Genomic DNA, 20421 nt, shown 5'->3' on the forward strand with positions numbered 1-20421 from the left:
GAGGCCTTTTCTTTTTTCTGTTGGTCATCAAATGTAAATATTTAATGTGTTCCTGGCCGATGTATTGGGGAGTGTCTGGTAACATACAAGATGAGATTGCTTTTCCTGCTTTACTGTGATCATTTGATGTTCGTCATGTTATCTTTCCCTTCCTGAACAGGCACCATCATCCTCCTCTGCTGAGTGTCAGTTTCAGCAGGGCAGTGGAATTTACTTACAGCTCAGTCACTGGATCAACTGAGGTGCAAAGTGTATGTAAAAAGTATTGTGTGCTTTTGGTTTCACATATTGATATAATGATACAAAATAAGATAATGTGACATTGTATGCAAACTGCCCAGTCCTAATGATGAACATGACTGATGACTCCTGTCATGACAATGGTTTAATTTTCTACCACCTGAAAGCTTAACAGTGACATTTTGCATTTTGTATTTACCACTAACCTGCCAATCGTGCATGCTCTAACCACTATTATATTATGCAGTAAACCTGTAGAGCCAACATCTGTTTGCTACTGCATTGTGCAGAGAAAGTCTGGAAAACGTACAAACAATGAAATAAACACTCAAACATCGAATCCAAAACCACAATTGTTTGGCCAACACATGCATTGTGTTGCTCAAGCTGTTAAAGGTAATTGTATGACAATTATTGCCATTTTCAGGGAACAGCCAGACACCAACCATTTACATTGTTGTTGTTTTTTACAGCCGGAATTGAGCTGTGCCAGATAAGTCAGTGTTTGGTGGACTGCATTTAAAGCATGTTGTTTTTCATTTGAAAACATATAACACTTTTATTCTTTCATCCACAAGACTTGCTAATTGACTTTTTGTTGGCTTGATCAGACCTATGTCATCTGTTAATCCTCAATGATTCAGTAAGGATATTTACTAAGATGTCTAAAACACTTGTGGGACCGTTGAGTCATCAATAGGCATTGATTCTATGAAGAGAAAAGACACCATTAAATCAGAATCTGATATTTTATATTACCCATGCATTCCCTTATGAGTTTAAAATCTAAATGGTTTCTTTCTGGATTGTGCAATTCTGCGAATAAAGCAACACACAATGATGTAACTGAATGAGAGATGTGGTTATGTAATACAAATAGATGGTGTTTGCTTCGTCATGATAACATGCATTACTCACACATACAAACACAGATGGCAGCACACACACTTTGCTGGTTTTTAGGACATGCTCTACATTGACCTAGTGTTGTGTTACTCCTTCCATTACAGCTGACTAACTCTTGGTCTCGGGCTCGAAATGATAGCTGAAGGACGCATGCAGCGGGGCAGTGTCCGTCCGTGTCAAGTTATCTGGCACAGAGGAGCCTGGGAAATCTGGGCCAGCTGAATCCGATCCCTGAAACAGAGCCTGGTGCTGCCAATTCTGGTGTTACACATCCAGCAGCATCTGGCACTCCCAGAATGACCTTACTGACATGAAAGGTCAGAGAGCAGAAGACCCTGATGCAAAGAAGGGTTATTTATACTATGATATTCCAGCTATGCTTTCATGCATACTAAATCATCAACTTCATCTTTCTCCAAGAAGTTCCTGCTTCAAATTTGAATAGGATTATTGATAATATATTTATAAAAAGTTTGGTAGGATTGAAATCACCCAGATTAGCTTGAATGCATCATACCAAACATGGATAATCAAGTGAAGTGCTCATTCAAAACAGGCCTATTGCACAGCTATTGCTGCGGAGTTGTTGAGAACCACTTATCCAATCTGATTCCTCCCATTATATGATGATATGATGCTACTACGGAGCCAGCTATTTGGCCTGGTGACACCATATTTGCAGGCCAAAAATGACAGGCCAAAATGAAATGTTTGTTGTTAAATTGCCTACATCTGTTGCTTTAAATGGAGAAAATTCAGGTTTAAAAAACAAATTAATGTCTCAGTTACAAAGCAGTTATTTTACTAAACATCTTTTATTGTCACATTTATTAAAGAAGACATAAGGTAGAAATTGGTCAAGGTGGTGTACCATATGCATGACAATTGTAATGCCTGTACAACATCATACAAACAAAGAAGCCATCTTTAGAGGGACCTGAGAGGGATGACCTGCAACACCTCTTTCTCATTGGTCAATCTCACACCAGGAGGAGCACCACAGGTTTTAATTATCATTGACAATCGTTAACATAAAATGACTAAAACAGGAACTCATACCCAGGAAAATGTAAACACACAGTGCCAACTCTGAGGATAAAACCAAAATTCAAGCAGAAAAAATCTAAATACTGTATATAAGTAAAAAACACAGTTAATTATTGCTATTAACAATTTAATAGAAGTCCCCAAAAACATTATTTACATTCAGTTTTTACCAATTTCCACTAAAATAAAATATAACTTGTAACTTTAGTGTAGATTTGTAAATCATCAGCACCTTGATTATAAAAGCACACATACACAGTTGTGTAGGGGTAGCCCTTGAACCTGAATTGTGATTTTTTACTAAATTACTTATTTGATTTACTTTCTGTTTTGTTGTTCAGTATGTTTCTACTGAATTATTGTACTATGAACCATTACATATTTGTAAGTTATGGCATATGTTAAACACTGTCCTTAAACATCCATCGAAAACTTGGCTGTAAATTCATAAACATTCTTAACAAAAGAAATATTGACAATAGAAATATTTTAATCACAATAAAAAGGTCTGCTCATCTCATCATTGACCTATAAGCATTAATCTCTGAGATTTGTCCCCAGGTATATTCATCATCAGTGTTTTTGGTTTGTTCTTGTGCTCACTGTTACGATATATAACATTTGAGTTGACCCAGGTTTTATTTGTGCTGATTAAGGTGTGCTTGTTGGGGTAATTGGCAATTTGGTTGGGACGTGTGAAACTGTTGAGGGCATGGTTGTATGTCAGTATAGCAAGACAGTACAGTAAGTGTTACCGTAGTCAGGATGTGTTGAATGTGATACAGATATGTGGGTGTGTAAACCTGGCTAAGACCGACAGGTGACACAACACTGTCTTTGGATGGACCTGAGAGAGCAGCGACCCAGCAGCTTCAGCTTGTCACAGAAGCGAGAGGTCATGGTGTTTTTCCTGCAAACTGCACCTGCATAAGAAGGAACATGATACAGACGTCAAATGCCAGGAAACACTGCAGTGCTGATAATATTTATTTTATTTAGGGGGATTTAGGATGAGGTTAGTCACAAAATATGCCACATTGCATTTGTGTGCCCATAGTGAACCTGCTAGGCATGCCAGACAGACTGATGGTTGCGTACAAACCTGTGTTGGTCTTGCATTCCTGCATATTACACTTCCTGAGTGTTTCTGGTTTGGAAATCTTCTCACAGAGGCTGTTGGGCATTACAGCCATCTCCTTTTCACTCAGACAGTTGACTTCACGCTGCTGCTGACCCCCACCACAGCTCACAGAGCACTGCAAAGTCACACAAAAACCGATAATATGGTCATCAGGTCCACTTCGAGGACAATTTAACTGCCAGACATGTTTTTTTTTTTTTATGGGGAACAACATTTAGAAAGGCCATCATCGCTCTGGGGAAATCTTGATGATGTGTGACTGACCTCCTCCCATTCCTCGGCCCTCCAGTCGGTGCAGGGCTTTAGACTGCAGGGCTGTGTGCTGTTTGGCCTCAGTGTGGTGCTGCAGCGATGAGGCTTGGAGCAGTACACCAGCCGCTCCTGGACACCTATATCACAGCTGCCAGAGCACTGTGGAAAACACAGGGATTTAAGGAAGATGTTTAATTGTAAAATGAATACACTCCCTCTACATCTGCATCTATATAACGTAGGAAATAAATGCGACAATATTCACACATTTGGGTGTGACAACGCAGCTGGAATAGCCTAAATGTTGCAATGTTGTATTTGATTATATTTGAGTTTTTTTTATAAAGCATTTTAAACTAAGTAAATAATATTATTCCTTTAGTTGGGGCTACATCCTGTGAACATTAGTTATGGCCTTTGATGAAAATGGTTTCTAACAAAACATGAATGTTCAGTTTCAAATTGCGAAGATACTTGCAAAATTCTTTGATTATTATTGAAAAAAAAAAAGAGAAGTATATGTTTCTTTATAAAACTAGTTAAAAAATGATGCATAGTTGTAAAATAAAGAGATTGGACGTGTGAAAATGTCCTACCGGTCCCCAGGGTGATGTGCTCCAGCTCATACAGGGCTTGTGGGGGCAAGTCAGGGTGCTAAGGGGTCTGCTGGACACAGCTTGACAGTGGAAAGGTCTGAGGGGACGTTTACTCTGAGAATCAACACACTGGACTTCACGGTACCTCCTTCCCACCAACGCACAGTTTTCAGGACACTGCGGAGAACATCAGGGTGAAATGGATGCCTTAGAAATACCTGGCACTTGAGAACTCAACAAACCCATTTCATCATTTGGAAAAGTAACGGATGATTAAGTATTGAGTAAAGTTCTCGGATTCGGTGACTGGAGGAAATCTAACGTTACTCACCTTGCTCCAGCTGCCACTTTGCCAGGTGGCACAGGGCTGCAGGTGACACGTGCGTGCGGGCTCAGGTCTCTTCTTGCTGGCACAGTCCTCATCATTCTGGGAGCTGCATATTACTGTCCGCCATATTGCTCCAATCCCACATGTTGTTGAGCACTGAGGAAAGTTTTCTTATTAGAACTTGCCTTGGGTTTATGTGTATACCTTGATTAACAAGTTATCATGTGAGTTATTATGTGAGGCAATAATATTGCAAAGTATTTATTTTTGCAAATCTTAATGAAAAGAACCAACCAGAAATTGTTCAAAATCTCTTATGGAGCCTGATTCTTCCTGATAAAAGATCATCCCATAACGATGGTCTAAATCATACATCAATTGATTTCGAACCACTAAGTGAAGTAACACAATGTTAATTAGTGAACTCTTTCCATCACCCAGCATTGGTTGACCTCCAGAGAGGGTAGATGGAGCTTACAGAACAGACATTAATGCAGTTGTGTGTGTGACACTGTTTGTTCCGGTCTCTGCTAACTGTGCAAGTGAATGTTGACCAAGGCCGAACATTCAAAGAAAAGAGTGATGACTACAGATGATTGACTTTTAAAAACAAATTACTCGCGTCACACATACGACAATGTTTGCATCTCTCTGCACCATAGGAGTCATGATATTTATAGAAGGAGCATCTCTAAAAATTAAGATTTATCTTGGAATATGCCCTCATTATGCAATGTCTTTGGAAAACAAGTACATTTTTTTGTATGATTATTTATAAAGAATGATATCAAAAATCTGTACCCACCTCGCTCCAGTTTCCTATAACCCAGAATATATCCATGCTGACTGGCTCTCTAGACATCTGGTTGCTTTTGTCACTGATGGAGCTGCTTCTGGGATTTTCTGGTCGCTGGTTTTGGTTCTTAGTGCGACTTCCTTTGGGCGAGGAAGAAGGATTTTTGGCACGAGTGGAAGAACTGTTTTTCCTTGGTGTCACTGCAGGCTTCTTTACTTTTATGATCTTCACTGTAGACTGAGGGGTTGCTGCAGTAGTAAAAGGTTTTCTTGCAGTTGTGGAAGATGCTTGTGTTGTGTTGAAGCCAGATTTTGATGGGACTGTGTGGTACCTGGGAGTGTTCAGGGGAACCCTGCGTGTCCAAGGGCTGTGGGGGTTAATACGAGAGGTTGTGTGTTGGTTTGAGAAGGGATAATGTTGAGAGGTCTTTGCCCATGATTCAGTACTGGTGTGTGGGGCGGGGTAGGTGGTGGGTGCTTTGGTTGTGTGCACAGTAGGTGGATTTGTTTGTAAACTGGGTGTAATAAGGATATGTAGTGTTGGTGTGGTTGATTTAAGAGGATTTCTGAGGGATGTAGATGTGGAAACGTCCAGGTCAATAATACCCTCCTCCTCTGTTGTCCGATCATCAACAACATAATAATTTCCTGGAGTATACATCCCCACATTTGGTGTACTGCCCTCCTCTCCCTCTTCCTGAACTTTTACATTTACAATGCCTTTTGCTTTTATGTCCTTTTCACCAGAATTGACTTTCCCTTTCTTGTCTTCTTCTTTTCTCATGTGAGCATTGAGCTCATAATCATCTGTGTCTATGATTTCAGAGATTGTGGTTTGAGGGGTTAAAGGGGAAGCGGTGGTCGGGATGAAAGCTGTTTCTTTGGTGGTCGTTTTCTTTCTCACAGTGGAAGCAGCTGTTGGTGCAGATGTGGCCATGGTGCTCGGGGGAGCCCAGCTAGGTGTAGAAGTGGAATGGTTGCTTGGGCTGCTCTTAGTAGGGTACATTTGGCGGTATTTAGGAGGCCCCGGGCGCCTGCGAAGACCTGAGTTTGGGCAGCTCTGTAGGGCGCACAGTGATCTGGACCGAGGTTTGGTTGAGAGGTCGCAGGTCTTCTTTGGAGCACATACGACTGTACGTGATCGAACACTGCCTCCACATGTGACTGGGCACTGCAGAGGAGGAAGAACACAAATCATACATTAACTCAGAAAAGAGAGTAAAATAGGAAATAAAGCATAGGTAAAAAAAAATGACCCTACCTCTTCCCAGTTGCCGACAACCCAGTCCAGACCACAGGGTATATCTCTGTTGCACGGCACCATAGGTTTGGGTTTAAGGAGGTGCTTGCACTCCAGAGGGTGGAGCACCCTTTCCTCCCCTGAGACTGTCCGAACACAGAGCACCGTTCGCTTACGTACACCATCAGATCCACAGGTGGATGTGCACTGCTGCCAGCCACCCACCCACCACCTGAAAAAGAGGGGACGGACAGAAAAGGAGGGTGAATAAACCACAACGAAGAGATTTGATGACCTTCTAAAAATGAATGGGGAGCAGATGGCAAGCAGATGATGTTGTCATCTTCTGACAACGAACAGGGCTCGGTATAATTTCTAAATGTTTTATAATACACAACCAGAGTTTTGGTTCAGAAACCAACGCACTTCAACAGACTTCCAGCTTGTTGATGAAGACTTTTTATTTTTATTTTTCATTGTTAAAAAAAAAGGTTTGAGGTTCCATAACTAATATGTTTCCAGGTAAAAATATAACTGACAGTGATAGAAAAACAGTTAAAGAGCATTTGAGAGTGAGGACCTTGCTGGACAATCCATATTCTTGCATTTTCGGTATCTGTCTTCTGGACGGCTGTCCGGGTCACACAGAGACTCATCCACTACGCCCATGTCCATCTCAAAGCATCGCACAGGCTGTTGCTGTTGACCTAAAACAGCCAGGAAATCAGAAAGCGGAATGACCAGATGGTAACTTAATGTCACTGAAATTATTTACCTTCACAAATGTATAGAATGACAGTCCGTCTTGTTTTATTCAACACCAACCTAAGCCACAGGTGGTGCTGCAGTCAGTCCATGCCCCGTGCCTCCACCTGTAGATGGGTTCGATGACCTCATTTCCTGTCACTTTTCTCTTCTTGATGGTGTATTCGTACTTTAAACCAGGGTTTTTCTCCTGGAACAGCAACTGGACAGCCATATGAATTTTAAGGTAGAGTATGATTTTAACATGAAACATTGGACATATCCCCCCAAAAATGTTTATAATTCCGATTCAATTAGATTTTAGTATCTGGTGTCTTAAAAATATTTGAGAGAACAATTGCTTATATACTGTATATATTTATTGTGATCTAATGCTTCATGCAAACATGCAACATGGGAATTCTTTGAGTGGTTGCTATCCTTTAAGTCCCTTTCTCTATCCCTCCGAAGACACTCTGGGTAATAATGTCAATTTCTGATTTCTGATATACATTTCAAGAAAACAAACCTTTTAAAAAACTAGAAAAAACAAAGACCCTCCATTCCTTTCCAACAAATTGAACCTACCTGCAGCATGACGGGATGTGTGGTGGGTCCAGGCGCGGTGAGGTTCTCCATGTTCCCGCTGCGTTCATAGAAGAACGTTGTCCCGCCGGCCTGGTACTCCCCGTTCCACTGGATGATAAAGTTGCCATTGAGAAAATAATCCTCAGACGTCTCGGTCTTCAGAACCAGGAAGTTACCTGCTTCCTCCACTTCCTTTACCAGGATGTCCCGTGCCCCCTCAGGTATCACACCCACATCCACGTACCCTGGGAGAGCCGAGAGGGAAGTCAGAGTCACAGCGAGGTAATGGATGGCCCACCATGGCTGCTGCCACACTCACATCCAGACTACCAGACAGTTTCTCTCTGATCTTTAATAGAGGGTAGGCTCGGTCTGTGGGGGTGGTTGGCATGTGTATGTGTGTGAGTGTATGTGTGCGTATTCGGCGTGGGGGGCACTGCCTTGTCTCTGTTTTTTATTGTGTGTGGATGGGGGGCTGGATGGGGGAGGACGAAAACAGCTATGAGTAGGTCTGTGGAGTTTAATGATGTTTGTGGGAAGGTGTGTGTGTTTCTGTGTTTGTGCAAAGGAGGGGGAGGTTTTCCCCTGGTCTAAGCCTTTTGAAGTCTTACACATCTGGGCTGGTTATCAGGAAAGGATGCTGTGCGGGGCAAACACAGGCAGAGAGAAAGAGAGAGGCAAAGAAAAAGGATTTATTTTTTATTGTTCTAGAGCCTCTTTCTCTATTAATCTGTCTTTGCTGTGTGTTGACGCTGCATGTCAGTTATACTTTACTGAACACAGTAAAATGAGCCAAAGACATGTCAGATATAAATAAGATTTAGATAAATAAAAGCATGGGCCTGCAGACACACACTCACACACACACACACACACACACACACACACACACACACAAACACCAGCCTATTACAGCAGGACAAACAGCTGCACATTGTGAACAAGAAGGCTGCCATGACAACTAAGGCACAAAACATTGTTGAATGTTAATGAACTGTCCTGAAATGACTTTCTGCCTGTAGACATCAATTAGAATTCTGTGCTATTTCACACTCTTCTGGTGGGTACATCAAAGCTTCTCCATTAGTAAGTTGTCTGTTTTGCGTTACATTTGGATCAAATCTTACGTCTGGGTAATTTCATTTGCTCAAAAATTCATTGTGTCAAACTTACCAAAGCCTTCTTCTTCATCAAACAACTTGTAGACCGTCTCACAGCTTGTGCCGTCACCCAAACAGACCCCACAACGATCCTCCACAGCGTTTGAATCAATGCCATAGTCACAGCCTACCGCCTTCACACAACACACACACACACACACACACACACACACACACACACACACACACACACACACACACACACACACACACACACACACACACACACACACACACACACACACACACACACACACACATTAGGAGTCATGTTAGTTGGGTTTTTGCACAGAAAAACGTCTCACTCTATTATACTATCATTACACAGCAGCTCCTGTCCTGCTCCACTATAAAGCCCCCTGTCTCTTACCCAGCCACACTACCTTGCACACTCCGTTGACGCAGATGTTTCTGGACTTGTTGTTCATGAAGCACGGAGTCCCGTCTGTCACGGCGTCCAGCATCTTCTCTGTAAAATACTCAACGTCTGGTCGACAGTGCAGCTCACAGGGGTTTACTGAAGATGGTGGAAGGGTGGGGAAAAGGAGAGAATAGAGGTAGCTTTATTCCATTTAGTTTGGTTTAGTCTACTATTGTCAAGCCTGAAATCAGTAACAAGGCATTTAGCAAGGACATGCACTACACATTGTATGCAGCTACGCGTTTTAGTGTAAATGCTGCCACCTGTTGGATGACATACATAATCACAGCATCAGCTTTTCTGTGATATGAAAAGGCCACAAGTGTGTGAGTCTGTCTTTCTGTAGTATTTAAACGTATGTTAATATTTGAGTCTGTGATCACTTACATGGGTTGGCCACAGGGATCCACTGGTAGAGCTCATTGTGGTAAGGCACAGTGTCAAACTCGCTGCACAGCATCTCCCGAAAGCTTGGTTCATTGTTCTGGCAAGGTTTTGTGTTACAGGTCCGGTAACGTTTCCTTTCCCCGGTGCAGTACTTGCCACCAAACTCTGGTCTGGAGAGAAAACAAGAGCACACTTTGTTTTCTTTTTTTCATTTAGTGAAGTAAGACATTACAGGTGAGACTAGGGAAGACATGACTTAATACATTAGTTGACATTACAGGATCATCTTGTGGTGTGGGGCAGGGGGGCAGGTGAGATTTTTGAAATAAGGGGGACGAAACTGAGAGAAATTATTTTCAAGATATTTACTTACTATTTGTTTAACTATGTGCTTTACAATCATAAGTAACATTAACCGTAAGCTAAAGTTAAAGTAAAACAATCATGTGAACAAACATATCTATTGAAAAAAATAAAAAATGGTATATAAATATATATATATTTTTGTTTTGTTTTTATAAATGGGGGGACAGATTAATGTACCTATGAATTTGGGCGGGACGTATCCCAACCGTCCCCCCTACTATCTGCACCCCTGGTGTGGAGTGTGTTTTTAATTAAGGTGCAAGACAGTGTGTTGTGTTTGAGTTTTTTGAGGAGTCATCAGGGATTTGTTTTAAAAGGAAAAGGAGAGAATAATACATGAATTAATAAAAAGATAGGGTAAGAATGATAGCTATATTCTGCTATATGAGGAGGCTAATAATGTATGTATGTTGTGTCTGAATTACTTTAATGGCACATTTAAAATCAGCTCTTACTTTGGGTTGTTACACTCCCTCTCTGCTGACTGAACTCCAGTCCCACAGGTCCTGGAGCAGTGAGACCATTTACTCCACTGTCCCCATCCTCCATTCACCGTCTCCGGGAGTTTACCCACAATCACACACTCTCCTGAGATACACCACTGTAGGAGAAAATCACACAAATAACACTAGTAAGATGACACTTTTAATACTTTGCGTCAGTACAAGCCTTATGTCCCAACCGTCTTCATCCTCAGGCTAATGAAATCCATACTCTAACAAGACAAAGCCAACTGGCACCTCCCACCTTCTCCGGTCCACAGCGGGTGCCATCTATAGGCGAGTCCAGTTTGGAGCGACAGGATCCGTTCACTGAACACCAAAGAATCTGGCAAATGTTCTGAAAGAAAGATGTAATCCGCAAACAATGAGAAAAGGATTATATTCTAAAGGATTCCTGACATTTTAAGTCAGAGCTCGGATGCGCCATAGATACTCACGTCGACCTCATGGCAGAAGGTTGCGTTCGGGCCGTACTGGAGCTGGCACTGGTGGTGGGTGGTGTAGCGGACACCGAGGCGAGCAAGCGGGGTGGTAAGGTCCCTCTTAGAAGGACGGTCATCCAGACAGAAACCCCAGCCACGACTAAGACAAACAAAAAAAGGTATAGAATGTGTGACCTTTGAAAAAGAGAAAGAGGAACAACTTGTGGTGCTGAGAGAGATACCCGACAGAGAAAACCTGAAAGGTCAACAGAATAAAGAGTATTTTACAAATAGTTCTCAGTAAGTTACTGGGATAACCGTATAGGAAACACTAGCAATTTTACAATTCACACAATGACAACCACAAAAGTCAACAGAAGAAGAGATAGGGGGGCAGGGCTGGATGTACAAGTAACAAGGGCGCACTTAATATTTAAGGAACATGGCTTATGAGGAGCTCCTTTTTGTCCAATGTAGATGTGCTTGTAATAGCCTCAGCATTGGAGTAAATGTCAATCTGTGAACAACTACTACATCGCTGAATATTTTGATTTTTTTCAAGCCTCTTTAGTCAGGGCGAGTTAACCCTTTCTATTTGTCCCTGTAATGTCAATAATTTTTCCACAACACTGCTGTACTGGCACTTCCACTCAAATGTTACTTTGTCTGGAAGTGGGAAATAAGTCGTACAGATTTCCCTGCTCCCATTCACACATGAGCTCTGCCCATGTATAAGGGACTAAGAGGATAATGGAAGAGTTTGTTAGAGCTTGAGTAAAAAGTCCATACTTGTGTGTACTAGCAGTCATTTTAACTCAGCAACATAAAAACATGTGTCAACATGCTTTTTATTTGCTTTTGTAATGCATTTTACAGTGCCCTAGCACAGAATCCTATCAAATAAGGTGATGGGAAAATATATAATCAGAGAAAGTGATTTGCCAAAAGGCAATTATTTACAGGCCGATTCACCGAGTTTAGTGGGTCGCAGTTCAACATACTCCAGGTCCATTTTTGTTGTCAGAAAATAATTCTTAAGTTCATAGTTGACACAGTTTTCAACAGAAATAATGAGAGTCAAAGCAAACACTTTCAGTTATTTGTGTTAGTGTGACCGCCCTCAAATGTTCCCTGAAGCTCCTCTTACTTTTCTTTCATTTTCGTCAGATTTTCTGGCTGCAAATGATTTGTGCTTTTTCAGCGTATTGGCATGTATGATATGTGTTGCTCCCGCTATAAATTGAGTTTGTCATGGTTTACATATGAATGTCTTTATAATTGCGTTTTGTTCCACCCCACCCTTTGCAGGGTTTTTTCGATAATTTGAACCTGCCTCCATTCATATCCGCACCAGGATTTTCCCTTTATTATTAAGAGTCACTGCTTGTTGGAATTACTCTCATTCACACAATGATTTCACAACCCTGAAAATTCACACAATTTCTAGATCACTTGGAAAAACAGCATTAACAATAAGTGAATCATGTTTTGATCCATGGCTTCAGAATAAAGTATGAATGCAGCCTTACTCGAGGAAGCGTGTGATGTAGTCTTTGGAGCAGGAGGACCAGGTGAGAGGCGAGCTGTCGTACATCAGCTGTCTGGACATGATGAACGGGTGCCTCCCCTCCAGCTCGCAGTCGTTCCCCTGACCGTCATGATGGATTCCAAAGCTGCATTCAAACAAAGCCAACAAGAACAATTATGATATCATCTTAACACAAGAAAATGTTTCACCAGAATGGACTGCTTGCAGCTCTTGGACATGCAAATACTGAATGAACCTCTGAAAAAACATCTTGCTGCTGGTAGAATTTCTACAGCTTCAATCCACTGATACATGCAAATAACACATTTGTTTCCAAATTCTTAGATCACTTTTGTTTGTGCATGTCGTACATCATTTCCTCGGAGTACAAGGCAGAAAAATTCTTAAGGAAACAATGTCTGGTTACCAGATACTATCCAGGCCATTTACTTATGAGCAAATGTGTTAATGCTAGGTAATAACGCAACTGTGCTTTCCGTTATGGTGACCAATCAGAAGAACAAGATGCTGTCTTTGTTACATCACCCATTATAATTATATTGCATCAAACAGCAATTAAAAATCACCTGTGGCCCATCTCATGAGCGACGGTGAAGGCGACAGGTAGTCCTGAATCCTCATTGATGTTGCAGCTGCGGTGCGGTTGACACATCCCGGACAGATGAGACAGACCCAGCGTTTCACAGGGCTGGTTCATTCCAGCACAGATGTCTTTCCTGGGGGGGGGGACAGAGGCAAATGATGTACATGCCAACGTAAAAAGCACGATCCTAGCATTAAAATATAACATTTATCCATTTTCTCTTAGCTATTCGTAAAGCTGACCTAAAAATGCATGTGTGTGTCACTTGCCTAGTGACCAATACAGCCACGTCATGATGAGCAGGGTGTGTGTCACTCTGGGGGTTGAGGTTTTTCTGCCAGGCACAGAAACTGGCCAAAGTGGTGTCTGCATGGTGAACGATCTTCAACCCTTTCTGTAACAAATCACAGAATCAAAAGTCAAAATTCAACTCGTATCCGGCATCATTTGGATATTTTTCCTGTGATTTAAGAAAATGATGAGAGGAACTTTGACCATAAAGAAAAATATTTGTTTCCCTTCTTGTGATAACAGATATTTTGATTCCTGCATTTTCTCAATGGAAGCCAACACAGTTCTGCACTAAGGTTTTTTTGTCGTATTTTTGAGCCAAACTGGAATTTGACTGCTTTCGTGATCAGTCAGGATCCAGTTTTTCACCCTTGAAGCGAAAGTATTACCTCTTCTCCCTGGAGTAAAATGAGGCGAACCAAGATGACGTGGATGGCGTTCCCAATACTGGCATCATGAAAGATCCCTGCCACCTGTCAACATAGAAATAATTCAACACTAAAAGTATTTAATTTGGGCAAAAACTGAGAATGGATGTAGCACATGTAAAGAGTACATGCTGATTCTAACACCTCACCATGTTCATAATGGTGAAGATGTAGGACTCCACATTATCGCTGCCATGGTATTCTATCAGCTTGGCGTCAGCCACCACCATGGTCTCCACCCACCGCTCTCTGCTGACGGAGCGCTGTGAGCGGGGCTGAGCCTGAGCCTCCTCTCCCTGCTGCTCCCTCTCCCACTCCTCCCTCTCCCTCTCCACCTGGACAGAGTCACCTGGAGCATCTAAATTGTGGAAAAAGGGAAAAATGCAGGTCACTTGAGGATTATCCTTGCTTGACACAGGCGCAGACAGACCAGAAAAACGTATTTTTGTAGAATTACACAAACATCTGCAGTTCCACACACACACACACACACACACACACACACACACACACACACACACACACACACACACACACACACACACACACACACACACACACACACACACACACACACACACACACACACACACACACACACACACACACACACACACACCTTGAACTCCACAGAGGCTGGGTGTCTCTTTGGACTCAAGACTGCGTTTTGTTCTCTGGCTTTCTGTTGTTGTAACTCTTGGATAGACAATATGAGGCTCTGGAGTCCCTGCAGGATCTTCAGCGGATTTCAGGACTGGTTCAATAAAGTAGTGTCCCTCTGGCAGGGAGAAGAAGCCTCTCTGGAAAATAAAAATGACATACATGAAGATGCGTTGAGTACAAATGAGTAAAGATGGGCAGAGCAGGATTAGTTTTTAATCACTTTGTCTAAATACAAATCATTAATTGTATCCCAACATCTTGCATAATGTAGCTTTAGGTCTCTTTTTTAATGTCAATGTTACATCCAAGCATGCAAATCAACAACAAATCAATAATTGTAGTGTTTCAAAAACTCCCACATCGAAAGGTGAGAGACAGAACTTCTCTTGTAAAGCCTGGTGGAAAAGCCATTCCTCCGTAGTTTCCATCAGGGTAAAATCCATCATTAGTCAACAGATCTGAATATGTTATTCTTTCCTTCCCCGAGGCACATTCTCTGTCTGCTGCAGTAACACAAAGACGTTACCCTAAGTATGCCATGCATGTTCTTACTGGTGCAGACTATTCATTTGCTAATCGTTGAGGTCTGCTGGTTTTTTCTTGTAAACACACATATATGAATGTTTTATCTTCAACCAAATGTTTGCAAGCTCCCATCCTTAAGTTGTGTGCGAGTGTGTGTGAGTGTCTTTATGCGTGTGTGTGCGAGTGTATGTGCGCGTGTGTGTGCATGCTTGTTTCCAAACAAGCCCAGACTTTTCCCGGATGAACCCTTCCTTCTCTCCCTAAACTAACTTGCAAAAGACAGAAGACAAATAAATTCCTCCAGGATATAAAAAAACAAAAAAAAGACTTTACATGCAGACACTGATTCAAACAAGACCAACACAAATAATTCTTAGAACATGATTTTGCATCTTACTCTTGGATCCCTTCTCAGTGTTTTCATTGAAGCCAAAGGCAGATGTGAAAAGTATGGTCATGCAGTGCACATAGTTATGCCAGTTCTGGTCTCAAGGGTCTACCCTGCTGTTGGCTGCAGTTACTCACTGTTCAGCTTTCTGGGTCATCCTGACAAGTTTAATGTGTGTTTCTTGGGACACGTGTTAAACTACATTCATTCTGAAGTCTGCAGAGCCCTGACTGAAGTATCTAATTTCTTTATTCACAGAGTTCAGAAAGTACAATTCTAGAAGGGCATTCCCTTTTGACAGACTATATTACTCCACCTGTTAGACTGAACCTTGTAAAATACACCAAAAATAAAACCAAACTAGTTGTTCCATGAAAAACCACAAGATAATGTGCAAACTATAAACACAGGTCCTTCATAGTATATGTCTGAGCTTGCTTCGTTTTTAAAACAAATTATTAAGACAGGGTTTTCCAGTGACTCAAAGTGTGGCCTGCAGCCAGGGGTCCCTGAGTTGTGTTGGATTCATCCACAAAGCATGCAAGCTGATACGGTCAGCTGGGAAAGCTTCCCAAAGGCCTTGTGCAGAAGAAAATCAGCTGATTTCTCTGTAGCTCTTTATCTCATGCATACAATCCATTTGCCAGGATAAACGTTCTACCAGATTAAGGTTTATTTTTGCATTTGCATCATTTCTACGAGCCAAGATGAATAGCAAAATAACTAGTCATCCATATAAGGGTTGATGGTTTTTGTTCTCTGTTATTGTGCCTCCCTGCCGTCTCCTACATGTTTTCCAGAGCGTTAAACTTCCAATCGAGTCCCAGCAGCCAGAAGCAGGTGGTGGTGTGCAGAGCAACCAGGAAGGAATGCTACGGAGAGGCCCATCCAAACATTCAGACCAATGCTCTGCATGATCTGTATGATCTGCATACCAAATGCAGTCCTGCTGTGCAATGCAGCCTACAAGGCCCTGCTTGTGCAGTATGGTTATGGTGTTGTGATCTTGTGATCCTTAAATGACCATGTTCAGATCCCGTGTGATGTCTATGTTCAACAAAACAAAGACAACTTGAAAGGATACCAACTAGGATTATGTTTTCCATTTGAGCAAAAATAGAGGATTGTATTGTATTGAATGGTAGCCCACTCATTCTGCTTTGGACTGCAATTCACTTTCACCACCTCCTGTCCCTCTGCCGGCTCCTGCCCTTCTCCCCCTCCACTCCATGAATCCCCCTCCTCTTACCTAGAGGAAGCGTGTTCGGGTGTGAGGTGCCAGAGCCAGGGGAGGTTACCACAACACAGGTCTGTGTCCCAAATACATGGCCATGTGGAACTGCTTTACTTCTCTTTCCTGCTTCTGCAGGTTTTGTAGTGCTGGCCAACTGGGCCTGGAATAAAGTCTCTGCTGTTACACAGCCTGTGGCCTCAGCAGGGATTAGTGGCACAGGGAGAGGTGTGGGTAGATGGTGCTCATTACTGCAATATGATTAATCAAAACTACTTCTAAAACTTGCATCTATTATACCAATTCACAATTCAATCTTGTTAATAGGTTTCACTGCCTACAGTTGATTTTTTTTACTTCAGAAGATAATTCTGCCTGTGAGATAATTTCTTACCTCCTCAGAGGTCAAAGACATTATCCTTTTTCATCTGCATAGTGCGAAACATGCATTTAAGTGAGGAAAATACCACTCCAATAGGTCTGAACTTGCATGATCTTTGTGTTGTGCCTCAGGGATTACCACAGACTAAACTGAGAAATCTTTGTCTTCACCTAAATTGAAGGTTTTCCCTTGGGAACAAAAAAGGACACAAACAGCGGCCCCTAGCAAAAAACTCTTAACTTTGACATTTGCAATGAATAGTAAAGGTGAAATTTGTTGAGTCATAATCACCTGTAAAATACATATGGCACACTGCAGCACAGCTCTGTTTGTTTAGGCAAATACGACCTAATGTTTCTTAACCAGTAGTCATAGTTAAAGTGCTGTTATTGAAGTTGAAAGCCCATATTGAGGCTTTCAAAGTCATGATCCTTCACCTGCTCTGTACCAGGCGTCCGTTATTTTGTTAAGCCCACCAAACATAGCCAGCCTGCTACTACAGCTCCAGGCATGTACACAGCTGCTTCCTGACAAGTTGCAAACACATCACTAAGTAATTTGCTTCACCAACAAAGGTAAGGGCAATTTAATTATGAGACTACTGACACTTCAATCGTTTGGATCAACACAAGAGGTAATTAGCACTATTGAATCCATCTTTAACTCATTCTCCATGTTTTTGAGATTAAACAACAAGAAGATTTGTCTATTTTAATATCAATGCAAATATCATTCTCGTTCAATTATTTTTCAAGCAATTTGTCAAGACATTTCTGGGCTCTGGTTCTTTAAATAGTAGAGTTGCTGATGTTCTTCGTCCTTTTGAAAGTTGATTGAACATGTAAGACAAGCACAAAACAGGAACAGGAATTTGAAGATTTCAATACAGGCATGGGGAAATTGCGGTGGGCTTTTTTTACATGCTGATATTCTTGAGAGAAAATAAAGATTGAATAAATGAAGAATAATCGTTATATTAATGCCTTATATGATTGCTCTAGTTAATTACCCAACATAACCGACAACAGTAGTCATCCGATAATCATGGATCAGTAACTCTAGGCTTGTGCAACATAAACAAAAGATTATCATGAATCTATTTTTTGAAGCAGTTCATCTCTATCTGTCTCCTGAGGGAGAATGACCTCCGCAGCAGATGGCAGGGTTTCCCTCCCACATCTGCATGGCCGAGCCTCATATTTAGTGGTCTCTCTGTGTGGTTTTAGCTGCAGTAAACCTTCTTTCACAGAACAGAAATCAGTGAAATACATCATGGTGGTTTCCCATGTATGTTGGAGAGAAGGGACACACTGGAGCATTTAGGATTGTGGATATAAATCCACTCAATGCGGTAGGTTGTCGATAATTGGAATTTATAGTGACATAACACACTGTTCAAATGATATGCATTTACAAAATTTGGCAGGAAGAAGCAGAGCAACCCACACAAACATAACAGAGGAGGAGGCAAGACCCTGCAGGAGAAGCATTCCTGCTGTGACAAAATCCAACACGAACACCAAAGCGTTCTTCATGACTAAAACTGACACATCCCATTTTTTCCGGGGAGGAAGTTCTTCCCTTTTCCCAATCTCATCCAATTTGGGGTGCTATTGAAGTGTGTATTTCAACTCTCATTTGAAGATTAAAGGTCTAAAAAAATGATTGTCTCTGCACCATAAATTTCTCCAGAAATGTCATATGGCACTTGTCTTCTAATAATCAAAATATTTCTTATAATCAGCTGCTCCCGTCTTTCTGCTAACCAGCTGTTGTCTCTTCTTTGTAGTTGGACTTCTTATTTGATTAACAACATTTCAGTCAAAGTTAAAAAGAAAAGCACAAATTCTCAGAACAAAACGTATGGCCCTATTTCCGGTCTCTCCATCTGTCAGACCTTATTGATCCAATCTGTAAAAAAATTGCCAAAATCTATTACTGAAGCCCTATCTCAGCACAGAACAAAGTAACACTGCAAATCAAGGGGGGCTGCAAAGTGTTTTTGCAAGGAACAGACGGTAATGATAATTAATGAATTAATAAAGGAATTAGTCAGGGTAAAACTACATTGGGAAACATCTGAATGACAAAAAAAAAATACAGAAAGGGTCTTATGGTTGGCCGAGAAGCAGTAGCCGTCAGTGGGTCTGCTGCACAGTCAGAACGACTGTGCAGCAGTGTGCAAATAGTGTCAGGAAGTCTTTGAAAGGCAAACTAACACACAGGGTACTGTCAGATGGAAGGGTTTGCTCAACACCATATGACTGCCTAAACCACATACCAGCTTTCCCAGGGTGATGCCCCCTTTCTCATGTGTATTAAAGAACCTGCCTGTCAAAAAAATAGATTTTTTAGTGAGATGTAGGGTGAAGGACTCAAAGCTTCAAGTGGATCAGAGGACTCAAAGTAATGAATGAGACAAAGGTTTAAAATAATTTGTTTCCCTTGATTTGCATGTCAGACAGTGTGATTCCTTACCAGTCCTTTACAGGTGCTAATGGCAGCAGTTCCCCACACATCAGAGGCTTCCACTGTGCCGAGGAGGTGGCAAGAGTTCCTGTCAGAGCCACGATGCTCAGTCCTGTTGGCACTGCCGTTCCTCCTCTCCAGGATGTAATCACTTGAAACCAGGTGATTGTTTGCAGTCAAATTAAACATTAAAGTGCGACCCTTGTAGTTGACCTTGTAGTAAACCTGTCCCTCCAAACCAAGGGGTCGCAGGTCACGCCTGACTCGCCCACCTCTGAAGTGGTGAGCCAGAGAGTGGGAGAGGAACTCTCCATCAGCGGTGGTTTTCACTGGGTGGACAGTGGACAGATCTGACTGTGACAACTGACCTGCAGAATAAAATGCAACACAAAAGTAATCAGTTGTGATGCTTTGATTTTTATCTGTAATGCTTACTGGTTTTCATGTGCACTAAACCATTCACACTTTTAAAGTCATGCTGAATGCATCATGCATGCACAGCAGTGCAGCTTCAATAACAACTGCACCACACTGACCTTGTTCTGCAAAGAGGGAGAAGAGTCGGCCAGGGTCGGAGAGCTCTTCGTGGCAGGCTGCCAGAATGAAAACAAAGTGTAGCAGAAAAAGAACCGGGCACTCTTGCAAACATCGCATATTTCATGTAACACAACTCAAACCACTGCGAACGAGTCCTTTGCACTGGGGTTCCAGTGGCTTCAGAGGCGACCACTTCGATGCTGCGCTGTCCTGTGTCATGACATGGACACGTTCAGAAA

The 20421-nt window shown here is 41.9% G+C and overlaps 1 protein-coding gene across 1 annotated transcript; it reads right to left on the minus strand.

Annotated features, from left to right (window-relative positions):
• Positions 1–1957: 1957 nt before the first annotated feature.
• On the minus strand, positions 1958–20421 carry adamts12 (ADAM metallopeptidase with thrombospondin type 1 motif, 12). The gene is made up of 24 exons (XM_063896433.1): positions 20182–20421; positions 19655–20013; positions 14607–14787; positions 14137–14345; positions 13949–14032; positions 13538–13662; positions 13252–13401; positions 12666–12809; positions 11152–11296; positions 10959–11051; positions 10667–10812; positions 9846–10015; positions 9421–9554; positions 9051–9171; positions 7878–8122; positions 7371–7512; positions 7126–7252; positions 6567–6777; positions 5316–6476; positions 4514–4666; positions 4183–4359; positions 3599–3745; positions 3296–3449; positions 1958–3116 (listed from the first exon to the last, which is right to left on the minus strand). The coding sequence occupies exons 1-24, from the start codon at positions 20297–20299 to the stop codon at positions 3001–3003; spliced, it is 4812 nt and encodes a 1603-aa protein (XP_063752503.1). The 5' UTR covers positions 20300–20421; the 3' UTR covers positions 1958–3000.

Source organism: Eleginops maclovinus, chromosome 12, assembly GCF_036324505.1.
Source record: "Eleginops maclovinus isolate JMC-PN-2008 ecotype Puerto Natales chromosome 12, JC_Emac_rtc_rv5, whole genome shotgun sequence".
NCBI classification, from domain to species: domain Eukaryota; kingdom Metazoa; phylum Chordata; class Actinopteri; order Perciformes; family Eleginopidae; genus Eleginops; species Eleginops maclovinus.

What these genes read in the sequence shown, in the direction of transcription:
- adamts12 (XM_063896433.1), bottom strand. Translation starts at nt 20,299, where the DNA reads ATGCGATGTTTGCAAGAGTGCCCGGTTCTTTTTCTGCTACACTTTGTT. An exon ending in TACATCACACGCTTCCTCGA is followed by an intron (nt 11,297 to 12,665) that starts GTAAGGCTGCAT and finishes TGTTTGTCTTAG; the next exon opens with TCGTGGCTGGGGTTTCTGTC. An exon ending in CCCGCTGTGGACCGGAGAAG is followed by an intron (nt 10,813 to 10,958) that starts GTGGGAGGTGCC and finishes TTTCTCCTACAG; the next exon opens with TGGTGTATCTCAGGAGAGTG.